The following is a 22,444-nucleotide window of genomic DNA, read 5'->3' as shown; positions in this document are numbered from 1 at the left end:
TTCCAAACTGGTTGTCCCTTTTACATTCCTACGACCAGTGTGTGAGAGTGTGTGAGTGTTCTAATTGTTCTATGTCCTCACTAACTTGGTATAATCAATCTTTTATATATTAGACATTATATTAGATATGGTTTTAATTTTCATTTCCCTAATGACCACTGATGTGTTAAGCATATTTTCTGTGCTTATTGGCCATCCATGTATCTTCTTAGGTGAAGCATTGTTCAAATATTTTGCCAATATTTTTATTGGTTAGTTTTTTTTTATATTTGTTGGATAGAGAGTTTTGATACATTTAGAATATAAGTTCTTGATTATATATATGATTTGGAAATATTTTTTCCCAGCATGTGGCTTATCTTTTCATTCTTTCTATAATGTCTTTCAAAGTGCAAACATTTTTTAGTTTTTATGAAGTCCCATTTATCTATTTTTTCTTTAGTGGATAGTGCTTTGGGTGTGACATTTAAGAAATCTTTGCCTAACCCAAGGTCTCAATGATTTTCTCCTATGTTTTCTTCTAGAAGTTTTATACTTTTAAGTTTCAGGACTTAGGATTATGATTTTTGAGTTAATTTTTGCTGGTGGTGTGAGATAAGGGTTGAAATGTTTGTTGGTGTTGGTGGTAGTGGTGTTGGTTTTTTGTCTATGAATATCCAATTTTTCTAGCATCATTTGTTCAAACACATCTGCAACTTTGTTGAAAAATATCTGTGGTTCTATTTTTAGAATCTCTATTCTCTGCCATTCATCTTTTTGCATATATTTATATGCAAATATAACACTTTTGATAATTGTAACTTGAAATTATGTAGTGTTAGCTATCCAACTTTGATCTTCTTGTTCAAGATTGTTTTGATTCTTTACATTTCTACATGAATCTTAGAATCAGCTTGTCAATTTCCACCAAAAAAAAAAAAAAAATCTCCAAACCTGCTGGCATTTCAATTGGCATTGCATTCATTGAATTATAAATCAATTTGGAGAAAGTTGACATTTTAACAATATCATATCTTCCAACAAATGAACACAGTATTTTTCTCAATTTGCTTAGGTCTTTAATTTCTTTCAGCAATGATGTGTAGTTTTCAGTGTGTAGGTCCTGCATATTTTTGTCAAATGCATCTCTATGTGTTTCATGTTTTTGATGCTGTTTTAAATGGTATTGCTTTTTTTTTTTTTTTTTTCTTTCTTTTTTTTTTTTTTTTTGAGACAGAGTCTCGCTTTTTTTTTTTTGCCCGGGCTAGAGTGAGTGCCGTGGCATCAGCCTAGCTCACAGCAACCTCAAACTCCTGGGCTTAAGTGATCCTACTGCCTCAGCCTCCCGAGTAGCTGGGACTACAGGCATGCGCCACCATGCCCAGCTAATTTTTGCTATATATATTTTAGTTGGCCAGATAATTTCTTTTTATTTTTAGTAGAGATGGGGTCTCGCTCTTGCTCAGGCTGGTCTCGAACTCCTGACCTTGAGCAATCCACCCACCTCGGCCTCCCAGAGTGCTAGGATTACAGGCATGAGCCACCGCGCCCGGCCGGTATTGCTTTTTTAACTTGAATTTCCAATTGTTTATTTTACTGCATAGAAATACAGTTGATTTTTGTGTCTTGATCTTGTATTGCTCAACATTACTAAACTCACCTATTACTTCTAGTATCTTTTTTGTATATTACTTCTAGTAGCTTTTTTGTATATTACTTCTAGTAGCTTTTTTGTATATTCTATCATATTTTTTAATATACACAATATCTTATGAATAAAGATAGTTTTACGTCTTCCTTCCCAATCTGGATGCCCTTTATTTCTTTCTCCTTTCCTACTTCATACTGACTAGAATCCCCAGTGAAAAGTTGAAAAAAGTGGTGAGAGCAGGCATCCTTGTTTTGTTCTTCATCTTAGTATTTTGTTTATCTTTGTTCTTCTGTATGTATGTGTCACTTTTTTCTGTATGCTTTTAAGGTTTTCTCTATATCATCGGCATTTTAAGCAATTTGATTGTGAGACTTGGTGTGGTTTTCTTCATGTTTCTTGTGCTTGGAGTTGGTTTTGTTTCTTGGATCTATGTGTGGGTCTAGTTTTCATCAAGTTTGGAAAATTGTCAACCATTTTTTTCTAGATATTTTTGGTTCCTCCCCATTCTCCTTTGAGACCTCCAATTATATGTGTATTTCATCATTTGATGTCGTTCCGTAATTCACTGATGTCCTGTTCATTTTAAAAATTTTTCTGTGTGTTTCAATTTGGATAGCTTTTATTGCTTTGCATTCCAGTTCACTGATCTTTTCTTCTAAAATATCTAATCTGTTGTTAATCCCACCCATTATATTTTTCATTTCAGACAATGTAGTTTTCCTCTCTAGAAGTTCAACTTGGGTCTTTTTTTGTATCTTCCGTGTCTCTACTTAATGTATTTATTATTTCCTCTGGCTTCTTGAACATACAGAATATGGCCATAATAACTTTTTCAGTGTCTTCGTTTACTAATTCTGTCATTTGTGTCATTTCTTGGTCAGTTTCAATTCATTGATTTTTCTTCTCATTGTGGGTTGTATTTTCCTGCTTCTTTGCATGGCTAGTAACTTTTGACTGAATGTCAGACATTGTGAATTTTACCTTTTTGGGTGCTAGATATTTTTGTACTGCTATAAATATGCTTTATATTTACTGGGATGCTGTTAGGTTACTTGGAAACAGTTTCATCCTTTTAAGTCTTGCTTTTAAGTTTTGTTAGGCAGGACCACAGCTGCATTTAGTCTACGGGATATTTTTTCCCTCTTTTACTTAGATGTACTTTAACCAATGCTCCTGAATTAGGAGATTTTGTTCTCTGGCAGATGGGAAAAGGTACTATGTCCATCCCTGCATGATCTCCAAGGATTGTTCCCTCTAAACCTCCCAGGTCCATTCCCCATGTCAGGTAGTTTCCTCACATGCAGTTGCTGGTCAGGACTCTGCTGAACACTCAAGGGGAACCCTCTGCAGACCTCCAGAGTTCTCTCTTTATACAGCTCTCTCCTCTCCAGGACTGCCCTGTGCACAGCCTAAAAACCTTTCTCAGGACTTGCCTCACTTGCTTCCCATCTCTCAGAAATTGCTGTCCTTTACTGCCTATGACCAATGTCTTGAGTGCCATTGTTTCCTATATTGTGGTTGTTTTTTTCAGTTGTTTTAGGCAGCAAGGTAAAATACAGCTCCCGTTACTCCATCTTGACTAGAAGTAGAAGTTCCAGTCAGTTTATACAGCCACAAGTGGCTAGTGGCTAACATGTTGGAAAGGTCAGAGTTAGATTATAATGCAGAATCCCTAAAGGCATAAAACATAGGGTCTTAAGGCTGTGTTGTGGAAGGGGCAGTTCTATGCGTTGTCATAGTTTAGAAGCATCTCTGGCTTCTAAACTAAATGACAGTGGCACCCCTCTCCAGTCTTGGCAATCAAAAATGTCTCCAGACATTGCCAAATGTTCCCTAAGGGGCACAGTCATCCTCAGTTGAGAACCACTGCTCTACACTAACTTCCGCATGAGGAATGTGTAACAGGGTGGCTTCTCGGTATCAGAAACTAGTTTACATATTTGTACTGGTTCTTTCTGCTTAAAACTCTAAAAAGACCATGAATTTTTAAATATTTCAATCTGGAGCTTCCTCTGCCTTCCTTCTTCTGCCTCTTGCTTTATATATCATAGAAGAGAGGAGGGGGGAGAGAGGAAAAATAAAGCAAATGTGGTAAAATATTAACATTTTGGGGAATCTGGGCATATGGGATTTTTGTACTATTCTTGCAACCTTTCTGTAAGTCTGAAATTTTTTTTTAATTTTACAAAATAAAACCAGTTTATTAGTTGGGAGAGAAAACTTTTCTTCCTTTAGGAAAGAAGCAACACTCTTACCTTGGATTTGGAGACCAAGGGGCAGTTAAGCATGGCCTTGCAATACAAAAAGCTTTTGTGTTTGTCAAGTCTTCGGTTCAGAAGACTTGAGTTTGACTCTGCTTTCATTTCTTAACTAGCAGAAGAATAGTTAGTAAATAAATCACCTAATTTCTCTCTGCCTTAGTTCTCTTGAATGCAAACTAAAAATGGAAAGTTGTTATGGAGTTTGAAAGAAAGTACTTGTACACTGTAGTGATACAGCAGTAATAGTCTTTATTTTCCAATTCAAAAAGCATCAGAGTACTTACTGTGAACCGTGCATTGTGCTAATTGTCTTCACAAATGTTATCTCATTTAATCATTGTGACATTTGATATGGTGAATATATTGCAGCCTTTTTTTAAAAGAAAAATAAGTAGACTGGAACTCAGAGAAGTGACTATTTAACAATCACATGAGAAAGTGGCAAGTCTGAGGTTTGAACCCAGCTCTTCTGACTCCAAGATAATTCTTTTTTTCTCCATGTAAGTTTTGTCCTGTAACTGTCCTCATTCAGTCCCATAAACTGAAGTGGGTCTGGTTTTAGGCAGTCATGGGGCAGGCTTATTCCAAGTCTGGACCCTGGATTCCTGTGTCATTCATTGTTGCAAGAGAAAGAAAAGCATGATTGAAACCCATTTTTCAGGCCTTCTGATTTATCAAACTTGGTGTCCTAAATGACGGTGATGTGATAAATGCTACCTTGACAATTTTAAACAAACATCATGCTGGACTTCCGTTCCTGCCTTTTTCCCTTCATTCATTTATTCCTGCTAAAATCTCTCAGCTTTGACCAACAAAACACTTAGATCTCTAATGTTGATTCTTGTTCAGGTCTCTGTTATTCTGTATATTATGAGTCAATATGGTTTTGGCATGACAATCACCAAGGCTTAGATTCTACTTGAACTCATTCTGAAATGCAAGAGTAGTTGAATTTTATATTTAATTTTATGTTCAGGGTCTTCAATAGTAATAACCAAAAAATCAATAAGAAAAACACAAACAGAAAAATCCCATAGAGAAATGGCCAAAACATGAGCAGACATTCCATAGAAGAGGAAATACATATGGCCAATTAACATATGAAGAGATGTTCGGTACCATTAGTGACCAAGAAAATGCAAATGGGGATCACAGTGACATACCCATTCACTTGGCAAAAATTTTAAAATATGGCAATACCAATCATTAGAGAAGATTCAAATTTATAAGATAGAGTACTAGTGGGGGTGTTAATGCATATGGCAGCTGTGCAAAACAGTTTAGCATTATTTTCTAGTGTCCAACAATCAGATATTTTATAACTTAGCAATTCCACTTCTGGATATATATCATTACTGCCCAACAGAAATAAAACCTGAGCCACACCCATAATTTAAAATTTTCTAGTGGTGAAACAAGTGAAATAAATTTTAATAACATATTTTATTTAACTTAATATACTACAAGTTATTTTTACATGTAATCAACATAACATTATTAATGAGATATTTGACATTTTTGTACTAAATTTTAAGACCCTGTTGTGTATTTCACACATATATCAATTTGGACACAAAATTTTCATTGGAAATTTTATTGTCTTTTATTTCTTTTAAAAGTTCTGTTAACTGGTATTGATCTAGAACATTTGGAAATATACACTGAACAATTTGACAATGGTATTTATGACACTTTTCAAGAGTCTGCTTCAGAAAACTGAACATAGACATCATACAGTGGAATGAAGCAATAAGGAAACAATGGTCTCTTATTTTAAAATTACAATAAATGTAGATTTTTTTTAAAAACTAACATTGCTGAAGCACCATCCATCTAGATAAAATTTAATTTTTTTATATCTAGCTGAAATTCTTCTTTGATGGACATAAAAGGTTTAAAAATATCTAAACCATGAGTTTAGTTTCCATACATTGATGTTTCTTCATAGATCGGAAGTCTTTTAAGATAATACATACCTCAAATATTAATTGGGCAGTGTCTTTTATGTTGTACTTTCATCTGAAATTTAAAAAAAGTTCTTGTGGTTTTTCAAATTTTGAATTAGTTGGTCTTAGGTTTTATTAGAAAGACCTTGTATTTTTCAGGCAATTGTTTGATGGTTTAATTGGAAAATCTTTCACTTTTTGTGAAGTACCTTTTTAGTCTTTTCTCATAATATTCTAACAAAACTTCTGTAACTGAAATAGCCATACGTCCATTGAAAAATTGTTTTCTTTTTTGTGCAAGAATGCAAGCCATTTATAGCTGAACAAAGTTAAAAGCTCAGACTCTGTTTTAAATCACTTTAAAGTGTTTCTTTGGACACTTAAAGCCTGGTCTGGCTTCTCAGAAAAGGAGATACGGGAAACTAATAGAAGTAATTGTGAGCCTGACTACTGGCTTCAGCTTTTGTTTACTCCCAATCCTGTCCTCTTGCAGCATCATGTAAATAGTCATCAGGACTTAGATGTGTGTTCTTGGGAAACAATGAGGGGATCTTATCCAGCGTGCTGGGTAGTTCCTGGACACTCTCTCTCTATCATGCCCACTCTCATCTGTTCTGTCTGCCTTTACAATCACACTGCCCTGCCTCTACCTGAATGCAATGATGTCGTGGTCCCTGAGCTGCTCTTCTTCCCAGGGAACAGCTATCTGGAATGGAGGGTGATCATCATTGTAAGATGTTGTATCCTGAAAGCCAGGGAAAGTAAAATAAAACTCCCAAGATATTTTAAATTACTAAATATTAAGTACCTTTTAACAGATAGTCTTTTAGGAAAAGAAAAAAACGAAGCAAACTGAGCCAATAATTCAAACGTGAAAGTTACCTTTCTAAACAGTATCTAATGTTGTAACTTTTCTGCAGATATGTATAAAGAGTAAGTTAGAGTATGATATGGTTTCTTCCTTCCTTCCTTCCTTCCTTCCTTCCTTCCTTCCTTCCTTCCTTCCTTCCTTCCTTCCTTCCTTTCTTTTTTAATATGGTAAGAACATTTAATATGAGATCTACACTCTTAACAGACTTTTAGGTGTACAATACAGTATTGTTATCTGTAGGCACAATGTTGTACAACAGATCTCTAAAACTTACGTTGCAAGCTGAAATTTTACACCTGTTGTTTATTAACTTTCCCTTTCCTACTTCCCTTAGCCTCTGCCAATCACCATTCTATTCTTTACTTGTATGAGTTTGATTATTTTAGATACCTCATGTAAGTGGAATCATGTAGTATTTTTCCTTCTGTGACTGGCTTATTTCATGTAGAATAATGTCCTCAAAATTCATCCATTCTGTCACAAAGGAAAAGATTTCTTTCCTTTTTAAGGGTGAATAATATTCCATTGTATGTATGTACTTATTTTTTTATCCATTCGTCTGTAAATAGACATTTCAGTTGTTTCCCCATCTTGGCTATTGTGAATAGGGCTGCAGTGAACATGAGAGTGCTGATATCTCTTTCAGATCCTGCTTTCAACTCTTTTGGATAAATACCTTGAACTGAGATTACTAGATCACAAAGTAGTTCTATTTTTAATTTTTTGAGGAACCCATATACTGTTTTCTACGGTGGCTGCACCATTTTGTATTCCCACCAACAATGTACAAAAAAGCTTACAATTTATCTCTATCCTTGCCAACACGTCTTTGTTGTTTTGATAATAGCATCCTAATGGGTGTAAGATACTATCTCATTGTAGCTATAATTTACATTTCTCTGATGATTAGTAACTTTGATCCTCTTTTCATTCATGTGTCTTCTTTTGAGAGATATCTATCCAAGTACTTAGACTGTTTTTTCATTGGGTTATTAGGTTTTTTTGCCAGGAGTTCCTTATATATTCTGGAAATTAACCTCTTATCAGATATATAGTTTTCAAACACTTTCTCCCATTCTATAGGTTATGTTTTCAGTCCATTGATTGTTTCTTTTGCCATACAGAAGCTTTTTAGTTTTATGTAGTCCCACTTGTCTGTTTTTCTTTTGTTTGTGCTTTTGGGCAATATCCATGAAATCATTGCCAAAACCAATGTCTTGAAGCTTTTTCACTAACTTTTCTTCTGGGAATTTTACAGTTTCAAGCCTTATATTTAAGTTTTCAATCCATTTTGAATTGATTTTTATGTTTACTATAAGATAAAGATCCAATTTCATTCTTTTGCACATGGATATCCAGTTTTCCCAGCACCATTAGTTGAAGAGACTATTCTTTCCCCATTTTGTATTATTGACACCCTTGTCAAAGGTCACTTGACCATGTACGTGTATATTTTGGGGGAACTCTCTATTCTCTTCCATTGGTCTGTATGTCTGTCTTTATGCCAGTGCCATACTGTTTAAATCACTGTAGCTTTGTAATATATTTTGAAATCAGGAAGTGTGATGCCACCAGCTTTGTTGTTTTTCAAAATTATTTTACCTAGTCAGGGTCTTTTCCAGTTCCATATGAATACTACAACTTTTTTTCTATTTCTATAAAAAATGCTGTTGGTATTTTGGTAGGGATTACATTGAATCTGTAGATTGGGGTACTATAGACATTTTAACAATATTAAGTTTTCCATCCATGAACTTGGGATGTCTTTCCGTTTGTTTGTGTCTTCTTTAATTCCTTTCATAATTTTTTACAGTTTTTAGTATACAAGCCTTTCACTTCCTTAGTTAAGATTATTCCTATGTATTTTACTCTTTTTGGTGCTATTGTAGATAGGATTGTTTTCCTAGTTTCCTTTTCAGATAGTTCATAGTAGCATATAGAAATGCAACTGATTTTTGTGTGTTGATTTTGTATCCTATAACTTTACTGAATTTATGTATTCTAACAGTTTTTTTGTGGAGTCTTTAGGGTTTTCTGTATATAACATCATATCATCTGTAAATAGGGACGGTTATATTTCCTCCTTTCCAATTTGGATGTCTTTTGTTTCTTTTTCTTGCCTAATTTTTCTGGCTCAGACTTCCATTACTATGTGGAATAGAAGTGGCAAGAATGGGCATCCTTGCCTTGTTCTTGATCTTAATGGAAAAGCTTTCAGTTTTTCGTCATTGAGCATGATGTTAGCTATTTTCATATGTTGCCTTTATTATGTTAAGGTAATTTCCCTCTACTGTAATTTTCTTTTCTTGTAGTGTCTTTATCTGGCTTTGGTATAAAGGTAGTGCTGGTCTCATGAGTTCAGAAGTATTCCCTCCTCTTCAATTTTTGGAAGAGTTTGAGAAGGAGTGGCATTAATTCTTCCTTAAGTGTTTGATAAAATTCTCCAGTAAATCCATCTGGTACTTTGTTTTTATTTTGGGGAAGGTTTTTGATTACTGATTTAATCTCCTTACAAGTTATAAGACTATTTAGATTTTATATTTCTTCATGATTCAGTCTTGGTAGGTTGCATATTTCTATGACTGACTATTTCTTCTAGGTTATCTAGGTTTGTTGACCTGTAATTGCTTATAGTAGTCTCTTATGATCCTTTTTATTTCTTTAACATCAGTTGCAATGTCTTTTTCATTTCTTGTTTTGCTTATTTGAGTCTTCACTCTTTTTTTCTTAGTTTAGTTAAAGGTTTGTCAATTTTATCTTTTCAAAAAACCAAGTCATAGTTTTGTTAATGTTTTTCCTATTATTCTTCTATCCTCTATTTTGTTTATTTCTGACCTAATCTTTATTATTTCCTTCCTTCTGCTGACTTTGGGTTTAGTGCATTCTTTGTCTAGTTTTTTGAGATATAAAGTTATGTTGCTTATTTGATATATTTCTTCTTTTTTAATATAGGTGTTTATGACAATAATCTTCTTAGTACTGCTTTTGTTGCATTCCATAAGTTTTGGTATGTTGTGTTTTTATTTTCATTTGTCCCAAGATATTTTCTAATTTCACTTTTAATTTCCTCTTGGCCCAATTGGTGGTTCACAAGTGTGTTGTTTAATTTATAAATTTTTCAGTTTTCCTTCTCCTGTTGATTTCTAGTTTCATTCCACTACATTCAAAAAATATGTTTGGTATGATTTCAGTCTTCTTAAATTTGTTAACATTTGTTTTGTGACCTAACCTGATCTATCCTGAAGAATGTCCCATGTGTGCTTGAAAAGAGTGTATATTCTGCAGTTGTTGGGTTGAATATTCTTTATATGTCTGTTAGGTCCATTTACCGGTGGTGTTCAAGTCCACTGTTTCTTTGTTGAATGGTTTCTTGAATAGGGATAATATATGGGCGTTAATAGTGGCACTTGTAACTGTTACAGTTTTATTTTTCTTACAGAAGCTAATATTCATTCCTTAATATTTTATAGTTCATTCTTATATATGGTCTTATGATTAATAACTGTTTGATTATTCCCTTTAATTAAATGATAGCTTGGGTTAAGAATTGAGTCTGTTTATTATTTTGATTTATAGCATTTTATCCATTGGAAACAACTACCTTAAAGAAGTGTAGATTTCAAAAGAGTTAAATGCATAAAACTAAAAAGTCAGCTAAACACATTGAGACATCACATTTTAAATGTGAGAACAACAAGAGTTTCAATCAAGGCTAGCAGAACTCACAGACATTTACCATATATCTTTTATACATTAGCTACTCTGAAAAGCTGCTGTTTTCTACACGGTTTCTATCTTGCTACTGAGATCTCTGTAGAAGGAAAACCAAGTTTGTGTAAGTGATAAGCCCCACCTAAGTCCTTTGGAATAGTGACCACTGTGCTGTGGCTCAGAGTAGGGAGGGAAAGTTCTTCAAGCAGTCTCTAGGCTGTTGCCTTTGGTATTAATGATTAGGATATGAAACGTTTGTATGTTTGTGTTTGGCATGAATTGTATCTGATAGTGAGTAAAAAAATGTTCATGGAGTCCCCTTAAAAGGAGTGTCCTTATTTACACTAGTTCAGAGGATTTTATTTGTACTAGAAAGTTAAGAAGAGGTAGGAAGAGAGGCTGTTTATAGGATCTTTTGTTTTCCAGAAGATGGACTGAGGAGATATTCCAGGCAGCGTTATGCCAAGGACAGAGCACTGTGTGATTTCAGAGGAAAGCTATTGCCTGAGGGAAGATACGTATTACAGAGGAAAGAAATTATGCAGGGAGGAGCTCCATCTGTCCCGGCTGCCTGCTCCTGGTCTTGCTGCTGATCCATGGTTCCACAGCCTCTCATCCACACACCTGGCACAGCCTGACTTACACTGCCATGTTGACTTTCCATCCTTCCTCCATCCATCCATTCACCCAGTTCCTTAACCCCTTTTTGGAATAAGGCAGGGAACAAACATGACCCACAGATGACTTGAGATTATCCTCTTGATTAGACCGTGAGTTACCAGTGCTTATTGAGGGTCTGGGTCTTAATAGGCAAGTTAAAATTAATCAATGATTGGAATAAAATTTTGGTTAGGGAGATATTTAGGAGAAATTTAACTGGTACTTTAAAAAAAAAATGAGTGGACTCTAACCCCTAGAAGTTGAACAGAAAAGGTCTGAGTGATATAAGCAAAAGCCATAGGTATGGGTAACTCTAGGATGTTGCTCAGTTAGGTCTCAGTACAAACTGGAAAGTTATGTTTGAATCAGGCCTCTGAATGCTAAGCTAAAGAATTTGGAATATATGGAAAGCTTGATGAATTATTTGCTTTTTCCATGTTTTCATTGCTTGGGTATGCTACAGCTAAATGCAGTCAACTCTTATTTATATGAATATTAAAAAATAAAAAATATCCTGTCAAGAATCTTTGAATCATCCTATTTTCTTTTGGGGCCTGCCATTTAGCTAGATCCCTGTTTGTTGGCATGAAGGGAGAAAGGAGAAGGGAATAGAGATAAAACTGAGGCTCATTTAGTTGCTTCATTCTTAGATATGTCATAGGCAGAGAAATCAATATTAATTTATTAGAATCAGAATTAAATTGCTTTTAGCCAAAGACTTTTTTAAGCCATGAGCGAAGACTAGGTTAATTTAATTTTGAAAGTAAGTTATAAATATCAAGGAAGTACAAAATTAGAATGCATTTCTGGGTGTAATAATAAGTAACATACAGAATTAGATTTATAAAAGGAGCAATGTGACAAATATGTCATAATAATATGTTAACCATTGTCTAAAGGAACTTTTGCTCTGAACTTTGAATTAGAAATGCAATTGATGAATATAATGGAGTTGTGAAATCACATATAGATTGTATTTTTCCAGAGTATCTTTTTTGGCCTTACCAACCCCTCAGAATATATAATATCGTAAGTACCATAAAATGTTTATGTGCTAGATTCAGAAAAAGTTTCAACTATTTTCCACCTGCTTTCATATAAATGGAAATGGAGACTTCTGCACCAACACTTAAATTATTTTAATATGATCTGCCAACATGAAAAAGCTCATAATAAGGACTCAGTTTAATCTGCATATATCTGCCAAATTTATTATTTATTGCATTCCTGTCCCTATGATTGTGTCTCTCTAGTTTTCTTTAAAAGTAAGGTGATTGTTTAATTAAGGGATGGTCATTTTCTAGTATGAATTACTGATGCGTGATATGATTTTTATCAATACTTGATGTACCTACCCATATACACAAGAACTAAAAGGTGACTGGGTTAAATGGAAATGTTGATTTGATTAAGTGATGGGATTTCTTGCTAATTTTTTTTAGTAAGACAAATGTGTGTGTGTGTGTGTGTGTGTGTGTGTGTGTGTGTGTGTGTATAAAAAATATTTTTATTTATTTATTTTTATTTATTTATTTTTTTTGTAGACAGAGTCTCACTTTGTTGCCCGGGCTAGAGTGAGTGCCGTGGCGTCAGCCTAGCTCACAGCAACCTCAAACTCCTGGGTTTAACCAATCCTACTGCCTCAGCCTCCCGAGTAGCTGGGACTACAGGCATGCGCCACCATGCCCGGCTAATTTTTTCTATATATATTTTAGTTGGCCAGATAATTTCTTTCTATTTTTAGTAGAGACGGGGTCTCGCTCTTGCTCAGGCTGGTCTCGAACTCCTCACCTCGAGCAATCTACCCGCCTCGGCCTCCCAGAGTGCTAGGATTACAGGCGTGAGCCACCGCGCCCGGCTATATTTTTTCTTTTAAAGATTCTGTGCCTGGAAAAATACTCATAAATTTATCATCTTAATATGTATTATTTTCTGAGAAACATTTTGTTATGGTGGTAGTGAATAATAAATATCAGATGACAATGGCACTTTTATATCTGCCATCTCATTTCATCACTGCAAAATTAGCAACCATAATGGAACCACCATCTGGGAGGTGTTTTAAACAGCATGGGTTAAATTTCTTCTGGAATTTGACACACACATGTTAGAAGATGTGGAAAGAATGGTCCATTTATAAGGAAACAAAGTTAAGTGTCTCAGTTTGGCCACAAACATAAGTCTTTGAGGACATGTATTGCATTCCCAGCAGGGAAAGGTGCCACTTATATGTATCCTCCAAAGTGTTCTCAGGTCAGATATTTTTCAGCCTTGGCACTCTGGCTTCTCCCCCTCAACCCTACCCCAGCCCTTCATGTTACCTTGGATCATCTCCAGCTTTCCCCTTAAAACTGTCACTGAAACCACTGGAAGGGCCCAGTGAAATCATCATTGTGCATTCACATAAGTGGCCTAGAAGAGGTGGTGTGTGCCTGCACCTACGTGCCTCTGCAAGCCATTCCTCCTTCGGGGCTCAGCTTAGGGTGTGTTTGGAGCAATAAATCCTTTTTAAATTGCCATTGAAAATCCTCAAGTATTCTAGGCAGGCCAAACTAACCAGGCCCTCCCTTGCATGAGGCCTCACATGAGCCTTTGTTCCTCCCTCAAATTCTAGTATTACTTAGAGTTAGCTGTTTCCCTGCCTGCTTTCCGTCACCGGATTGCCAGCTCCTTCTGAACAGTGCTGCTCATTCTCTGTCCTGTAACCCTGCATCTAGCACAATGCTGAGAAGACAGTAAGCCTTTAGTAAGTATCTGTTGTATCAATGAATAAATATAGCGGGAAAAGCATAGGTTTGGAGTGGAACATATCTGGAATCCAACCTTGGCTTTACTGTGTGATTTTGGGTGAGTTTCTTAACCTTTCTGAGCCTTAGTTTTCTAAAAGAGGGTTACAGTAGCCAGTTCACAAGAAGGCAGGAGACTGACATTAGGTAGCATGTGAAAAGTGGATTGTAGACTGTAAGTGCTCTCTGGTTGTCAATACATTTAATGTAACAGATCTTAGCGGTGTATCAACTATGCGCCAGTCAGACCGTGCGAGTTGCTGGTGAGCTACAGAGATGAAGATAGACAAGTTTTTCTTCTCAACATATGAGTAATCCAATGTTGTGATTTTTTTCCAAGTTATTTTGTTTTTTGGGGACTATCAGACTTACACTTAGGTAGATCAGTCATTAAATCTATTGATTCGTTTCTAACCCGTGTTTCTTCTGGGTGGGTTCCCTCACCCTGTGTATGAGAGTGCCCGGTTCCACATTGCTCCTGTTCTTCGTGGTACATTGCAGTCGTTTCACAAACTCTTTATTCTCCATGGCATCGCTGGTACTCAAGAATATTTCAGAATTGTCGAAGTGATGATTACATCCCACCAGAATAAGAATGAGGAAAGCCTTCTGTCCTAAGAATGAACGTAGCATACTTCGTTATTATAATTGAATAACTATTCTTTCTGAATAGAGGCAGCTAATTGAAGTCAACCACACGGAGAGTAAATTCAGATGTTTTCTGGGGCACTTAAAAATATGCTCAGTGGGACTCTGTCCTCACTGCTAGAAGTGAGCTCCTTAGAAAACTCAAGAGATTTGCTAGGACAATGAACTCCTTTCCATTCTTTAAGCCCTCCTTAAGCAAGAGAGGGAAGGAAACTGGTACCTTGAAGAGGGTCCTCAGTGTCAGTTCATGATTGCTTATGTTAATGGTATGACAGGAAATCCCAGCAAATGGGTAAATAAAATGCTAAATATATTTAGCATTAATTTTAAACTACATAGTTAATGTTTGACAATGTTAGAGTGAAAAATCTCCCAATGTATGTTGCCTGTTAAATGGTCGGAAGGGGCGTGTGTATGTGTGTGTGCTTGGTATGTGGTGTGTGGTGTATGTGCACGCATGGGCATGTGTGTAAATAAGCATGTAGTATGTACAGATTGACAATTTCTAAGCCCAAAAGGGAAAACACTTCTGACTAGTAAGCATTGGCTCTAAATGTTTTTAGATTAAGTGCTGGTGAAAAATGAGTGGTCACATGTGCCACTGATCAGTGACTCCCTTTTCTTTCACTGATACAGAAGTTGGTTTGATTTTTTTTAATCAGATATTTTCGGTTCACCAGTATCCTTATTAGTATAGTGATGAGTATCCCCACCTGTCAAATATTTCAGGTTCCTGCTGTGAGCAAAACAGTATGCCATTGGTGAGACAACTAGACCCTTGACTTGTAGATGTGTAAAGATTTTTGGTAATTCCCCAGTCTGGGCAGTTTCATCTGATTTAAAAGTAATGTGAATCTTTTCAACTTTTACTAAATGTTGAACCTCTCAAGCTTAGTTCTAGGCCCAATTCTCTTCTCATCCTCTTTTGAGGTTTCAGTTACCATCTAAATGCCTCTGTCTCCCAAATGTGTATCTCTAGCCCACCTTTCTGATTTAAGTTCTAGGCTCGTATCCCACTTAAATCTCCACTTGGGTATAGATAGTACCCCAAATTCAGTATGTCCAACTAATCCTAGGGGTGCCATCTCATGAAGTGATCACCATCCGTCCACTTCCATGACACTTCCATCCCCTTCATTCTCCGTGACTAGTCCACCACCCTAGTCTGAGTCACTGTGATCTGCCTGGATGACTATAACACACCTCTCATTGGGAACCTTCTTTCCCTCTGGCTCTTCTCCAATACCCTCCTTTTTCAAAATATGAATCTGCTCAGGTCACCCCCTTTACATAAGACCATCCAACAACTTCCCATTGCTCTTAGCAAAAATCCAGAATCTTCAGTGAGGCTTCTGAGATCTGCATGGCTCCCTTGGCTGAAGGTATCCCTGCCACAGAGCCTGGTGCAATCTTCACCTGACTTCTTCATATGATTAACTTCCAGCTGCTTTTTAGACCTTACCTCAAAAGAAACTTCCACAGGAAAGCCTCCCCTACCCCTTAAACTGTCATAGTGCCATGTACCTGTCCATTCTATCATTTAGCACAACTTGCAGCTGTACATTTACTTGTAGGATTATTGATCATGTCCACCCCCCATAAGACAGTGGCCCAAAGAACAAGGGCTCTGTCTGTTTCACTCCCTGATGGCTGAAAAGGTGGGAGGGGCTTTGTCTTGAAGGACCTCCTGAGCCAAGTTAAGCTATTTGGAATTTATCCTAAGAGCAATGGGAGGCATTTGAGGGATTTTAAGCAGAGGAACAATGTGATTAGATGTACATTCTGGGAGAATCACCTTGAGTGAAGTATTGAGGGATCCAGATAAATACTCCCAAAACATAGACATGAGGCAGAGTCACAGTGTTGTGGGTCATTGCCATTCTTTCTCTAATCCACTTCTTCTATCCCTCCTCTCTAAATCCAGCCAGAAGGGTTACCCATGGACCTTCTCAGGCAAATGCTTGACGGTCATCTGTTTATTCATTTGGACAATATTGAGTTCCTAAGTACATGCTTGACACTAGGAGTAATAACGTGAGACATGGTCCAGATGCAGTTGTGTGTCTCTAGCCCACATCTCCCACTCTAATCGGAGACACTGTCCAATAAACAGAGAGTGTGGAAGGTGCTCCAGTGGGAGTTTGAATGGAGTTCTAGAACTCAGAGGAATTTTTAACTAAAACACTTTCCTAGCAGAGCCAGAGAATGCCTCATGGAAGAGTTGGTCTTTGAACTGGTAGGAATGCTAGAATTTTGTGAGGTAGAGACGGTGAGGGCATTGTAAGTGGCTGGGTCAGAATGTACAAAGGCCCAAATCTGTGAAAGGGTGTGGCCTGTTGAGGAATGGCTCTATCCCTGGATTCATGGGGATGGGGATGAGGAAGGTGGTAGGAAGATGGGAAGAGAGAGCTATGTTGGGGTCATATTGTAAAGGCCCTGGCGTTGTTAACTCAGGAGTATGAATCTCATACTGTGGGCCACCAGAAGGCACTGGCCCATTCTCAATGTTTCTGAATTAAAAAACAGTATGTGAGGGAATAATTTAAATTAAAGATCAAATGATTTATTAGGAAAGCAGTGACTAAGCCAATGGGAGTAATGTTCATCTGAACCCAAGAAGGTGAGAAGGATTATGGCCCTGTGGGAGGTAGACTGAGATGTGGGCCTCAGAGGGAAGAGAGGGCCTTGTTCCCAGCAAGCTGGCCCAGGTCTGACCAACAAGTGAGCCTGGCCACACCCTCGTGCAGGCACTGCCATGACAACTGTCTGGATTTGTGTTTTGCAGTTCCATGGAAAATGGGAGACCACCTGATCCTGCAGACTGGGCTGTGATGGATGTCGTCAATTATTTCCGGACAGCAGGATTTGAGGAGCAAGCTAGTGCTTTTCAGGAACAGGTAACTCAGTCTGGGGAAACACACCATAGACACAATTACCTCCCTTTCCCACAGTGGGCAGAAAGGAGTGAGGAGCAAGAGGACCAAGGTTAGTGAGAGACCATGAGGCTCTAAGATACTGAGATGAAAGTGACAGGCTAATGTTCCTTCCTGCAAGAGGAAAACCCAAGGCCTGAGACACAGTGGCAGCTGTAGAGAGGATGCCCAAAGCTTCTTTACATCAGACTCTTCAGAAAGACTGATTGTGTTTGGGGGGAGAGGGGAGTGGATCTGCCCTGCCTTGAATGCAAACACGCTAGAAAGCAGAAAGCAGAAAAGAAAGAAAAAAGAGGGACAAATCTGACTGAGAGACACACACCTTCTACTACTGGCCTCAGCACCCACTAAACTATTAAGCCCCCGTGCAACTTGCTTTCTAAGTACTTAGCAAGGCAGAGTGGAAAGAGCACAGGATTTAGAGTCAAATCCTGGTTCTTCTATCTCTTCTATCTCTAGGCAAGTTACTGTGTCTCTCTGAATCTTGGTTTCACACCTATAGCATGAGGCTCTCAGTACCCAACTTTATAGGGATTTTGTTGTGAGGATTAAAGGGCAATATATGCAGAGTGCCAGGATGGGTCCTGACACCATGCTGATGCTCAAAAACTTAATTCCCTGCCCTCAGGTCCAGGGTCAGTATTGGAAAGAGGGCAGGAGGAGCAGGGTCTCTCCCAATTATCTAGGTGATTCCTCACTCCATTTTGCAGGCTGGGCCAGGTCTGCAGGGAAACACAGAGTTCCTTTTTCTCAGTCAATGAAGGCTACAGCTTTCTAAGCATTACATTTACTTTTCTAACATTATGATATAGTTGGGAGAATTAGAAACTGAGGAATACATCTGGCTGCTTGTTCCCCATCCCTTCATCCATTGCTTATTCCCTCAAGCTGTTGATTGTATGGCCTGAGTTTGGATAAGGTACACTTTTCTAATGTCACATCTGCCAATCTCTAGACTTCTTTTAAACAATATTTCCTTCACACTTGATGTTTGTACATATGTATTTTTTTCTAGTTTGGAAAATTTGCCAAAATAGCAGCTTAAATCACTTCACACCCATCAGAAGAGCTAACATTAGAAAGACTGATAACACCAAATGTTCATGAGGATGTGGAGCAACTAGAACTCTCTTCCACTGTTGATGGGAATGTAGAATAAACATTCACACATCTACCCCATAAGCCAGCAATTTCACTCCTGGGTATTTACCCACAGTTAATGAAAACATATGTCCATAAAAAATATTTGTACAAAATTGTTCTCAATAGCTTTTGTCATAATGGTCAAAAATTGGAAGGCTAGGTGTACATCAATAGGAGAATGAATGTGTAAACTGTGGTATATTTACACAATGGAATACTGCATAGTAATAAAAAGGAATGAACTACTGATCTACACAACAGTTTGGATGAGCCTCAGAAACATTATGCTGAGTGAGAAAAGCCTTACACAACTGAATGGTTCCATTTTGATAAAATTTCAGAACAGAAAAATGAATCAATGCTAGAAAACAATCAGAAAATAGTAGTTGCCTCCGGCCAGGTAGGAGTGGAGAATGACTAGGAAGGGGTATGATATGAGGGAACTTTCTGGGTGATGGTAGCAGTCTCTGTCTTGATAAGGCATATGCAAATGACTTGGATTTGTGCATTATATAGCATATAAATTTTACTTCAAAAAGAATAGAACTATAAAAAATATTAAACAATGATATGCAAACAGAAGTACTGGGTGGAGAGTATACTGATAAACACAACTTCCTTTGAAATACATCAAAAAATATGGATTGACAATTAAGTAGAGAGATGATGAGATGGAAAGATATATGATTAAGTATAGAAAATGTTGACTGTGAATCTAGGTGGTAGGAATATGGGTGTTTGCCATAAAACTCTGACAATTTTATGTTCGAAAATTTTTGTAATAAAATCGTGGTGGAAAATAACAACTCAGGTTGGAAAGTAGAAGGCAGTTGATCAGCTGAAACATATTTTATTTTGGTTTTTAATGGTATAATGTCCATTTATGTCATTGCAGTTACAGTTTAATTCTAAAATTAAATTTAAACAATATTGTAAAAGGTTAACAAAAAAAGTATTTAGCTAAAAGGTCTTTTGGCCAGATTCCCAGCTGACCAAAAGCACTTTTGATGTTAAGCTTTTGCTCAGACTCCTCTGAGGCAGACATCCCAGGTTGGTGGGGGAGTGAGGGTACAATGCTTTCTGGGCCTTCCAGATTCTCGGCAGGACCTCAGAAATGGGACTGGCCAGCTCTGAGCTTAGCCCAGGAGCAAGCCCTTTCTCCACGGATGACCTCATTCTGGCACCAGCGACACTGGGAAGCAAAAAGGGAACAAACTTTCCTAAAGCATTTCATTCAGAAATTCTTCAAGGGAGAAATGAGCATCATCTTGCTACTGCGTTGAGCCTACCAACCCGGGAGCCTGAGAAATGAATTCTCAGAGGACTGGAGTTTTGCAAGCATGGTCCAGAACTCGAGTTCCTTCATTCTCACGGAATGGTAACTGGCTGGGGAAGGATTCTGCCTTGAATTATTCTCTGGCAATGATCCAAATCTTTCTTCTGCTCTGAAATTCTTGTTTTTCTTCTTCCCATTAAAGGAGGTGGAGGGCAGGGAGGGAATCACTGGCCAGGCTGAGGCTGGCAAAACAAGTAGCCACCGTGATTTTCCTGAGGACTGAGGATTGGGTCCTCTGGCATGTTAACCTGCCTCTTCCATCATCCTGCCACAGAGGCCATCAGCATTTCACCTCATTCCTGGCAATGAACCTCCAGCAGTCAGCACTCACTCACCAAGTGCATCCTGACGGGAAGACTACAGGCTGCCTCCAGCCCAACATGCAGCCCTTCCAGGGACATCTTTAGGTCACAGCAGCTGAGAAACAATAGAACAGCTGCATCCATAAGCCTCCTCAGGGAAGACTTCACCCTGCCATTTGATGGAAGCAGGGCATGGATGGAGAGCATCCCCTAAACCACCCTGGAGAAGGACAGGTCCAGAAAGGGCAGCAGCGTTGCCAGTGATGTGGGGAGCTTCTCGTTTCATGGCTGACTATTGTGAGCCCAATGTTTGTATCCCCCCAAAACTCATATGCTGAAAACCGAACCCCCAATGTGAGGATATTATTAATAGGAAGTAGGGCCTTTGGGGGATAATTAGGTTTAGATGAGGTCATGAGGGTAGAGACCCCACAATGGGATTAGTGTCCTTATAAGAAAAGGAAGAGACACCCAAGAGCGTGCTCTCCCAAGGTACAGCAAGAAAGTAGCCTTTTGCAAGCCAGGAAGAGAGCCCCCACCAAGACCTAACCATGATCTTGGACTTTCAGCCTTCAGAACTGGGGGGGAATAAATTCTGTTGTTTATGTCACCCAGTCTTTGGTATCTTGTTATGGCAGCCCAAGCTGAATAAGTTACTGACATTGATGCCAAACATGTCCACCATTGGAGGGGCTGACTTTCAAGAGAGTATCTGTCTTCATGTTATGAACTCACAGTGCATTACTGGATACTGTGTTGCTGTAGCAACCAGACTCAGATGTGGCTTTGTAGCATCATGCCCCCTTGGAAGATGTCAGGCCATTGAGCAAGATTTGTCCAAGGACAGAATGATGTGCAGTGTTCCTGTGGCCTGGTGAGGCAGCCAGATTAAGCTGGTGACCTTTGCCTAACCTCCTTCTCCCTATGTTGGCAACCTGTTGCCACATAACATCTATCTCCATCAAATTTTCTTCTGGCAATCCTCTTTTGAGCTTTCTGTGTTAGCCACAATTACAAGCCAAAAGAACTCTTGATGGAAGGCCTGAGTCCCTGCCTACCTCACCACCAATGAGCCGGTGTCAATAGTGTATGTGTCTTTGGCTATGCTGCTGTTCTGGCCAGTCCCCATTTACAGTCAGTGGTGTTGCTGCCCCTTGGCTTGGCATGTGGTTTGTGTTGTCAGGGCTGCAGCTGTCACCCTGTGGGGAGTCTGTCCCATTGGACTCATTAACCTAGTCCTCCCAGAGGTTCACTGGCCCCTCAGAGCAGGAGGCACTGGGAGGCCTTCACAGAGAAGGCAGTGACTGTAGCACCATCAGTGCCATCTCTCTCTCCCACAGACACCATAGGGTGGTGGCTATTTTCCCAAGTGCCTTCTAGCAGACAAAGCTTTCAAGCTGTGGTGAAGGGGATGAGTGAGAGAAACAACTCCTGATTTATTTTCTCCTAATTGACTCAAGGTCACTGGATGATCCTGGAAAGTTTGGCTTTCTAGGACTTCTAAAGGACTTTCTAGAATTTCTATAAAGTGAATGTTGAGTTAAACAAACAGAATATTGCTCAAGTTCTGCTTTAAGAGTCAAAAGGTATAATGTTGGAACTACTGATCCTTATGAGGTATGCTTTCAGTACACAATATAGAGCACAAAACCACTTGAGACACAGTTGGATTTTTTTGAATAGATGATAAAAAATTGTCACTTTCCCTTGGATATGGGTTGCCTGGTTTTCAAGAGTCAAAGGTACCTCAGGAACTGTACTTTTCTAAGAGCTTTGGTTTTTAAGAGACGATTTTGACTAATCTCATTCAAAGGCATCTCTACCTTCCTCACAGAGAACAGAGGCTAAGGTTTACTTTGTCAAACTCTGAAAGCTAAATGAGCAACATTCTCTGGTGTAAAGCCATCTTATAAACAGTGCTTTTAGCTGCCAGTTAGGAACTCTGGTGGTCTAGTACAGTAACTTCACCACTCAAATTGGACCCTAATTTCAAGCCACAAAGACAGTTCTGCATGTTGTATTGTAGTCACTTCCTTTCGATGTCTTTATCTATTTGAGTCCCATTCCCAGAATATATATGAAGAAGATGGAAGACAGAGATCTGCCATTCAATGTCACATAGTTCATATTTTTCAGACTTCTCAAACTTATGAATGAATGACATCAGTGATTTTATTTCTAGAACAATATGTGTCTCTGAGATAATTTTTTCTCAGA

General features: G+C 38.1%; 1 protein-coding gene across 2 annotated transcripts in view; it reads left to right on the top strand.

The window, feature by feature from the left end:
* Nucleotides 1–22,444, top strand: part of SAMD13 (sterile alpha motif domain containing 13) — a 40,666-nt gene that overhangs the window by 6,623 nt on the left and 11,599 nt on the right. The window contains exons 3-4 of one of the 2 annotated variants that reach the window (XM_045547659.1): nucleotides 17,299–17,410; nucleotides 19,683–20,809. In XM_045547659.1, the coding sequence (XP_045403615.1) occupies nucleotides 17,299–17,410; nucleotides 19,683–19,901 (331 nt within the window). In that variant the 3' untranslated portion in view covers nucleotides 19,902–20,809. Of the gene's footprint in view, nucleotides 1–17,298; nucleotides 17,411–19,682; nucleotides 20,810–22,444 lie in introns of those variants that run through there. The other variant, XM_045547660.1, reaches the window with a different exon arrangement.

This window comes from Lemur catta, chromosome 3 (assembly GCF_020740605.2).
Source record: "Lemur catta isolate mLemCat1 chromosome 3, mLemCat1.pri, whole genome shotgun sequence".
Classification (NCBI taxonomy): domain Eukaryota; kingdom Metazoa; phylum Chordata; class Mammalia; order Primates; family Lemuridae; genus Lemur; species Lemur catta.
Note: the sequence above shows the minus strand (reverse complement) of the source record. Positions and strands in the feature narration are given on the sequence as shown.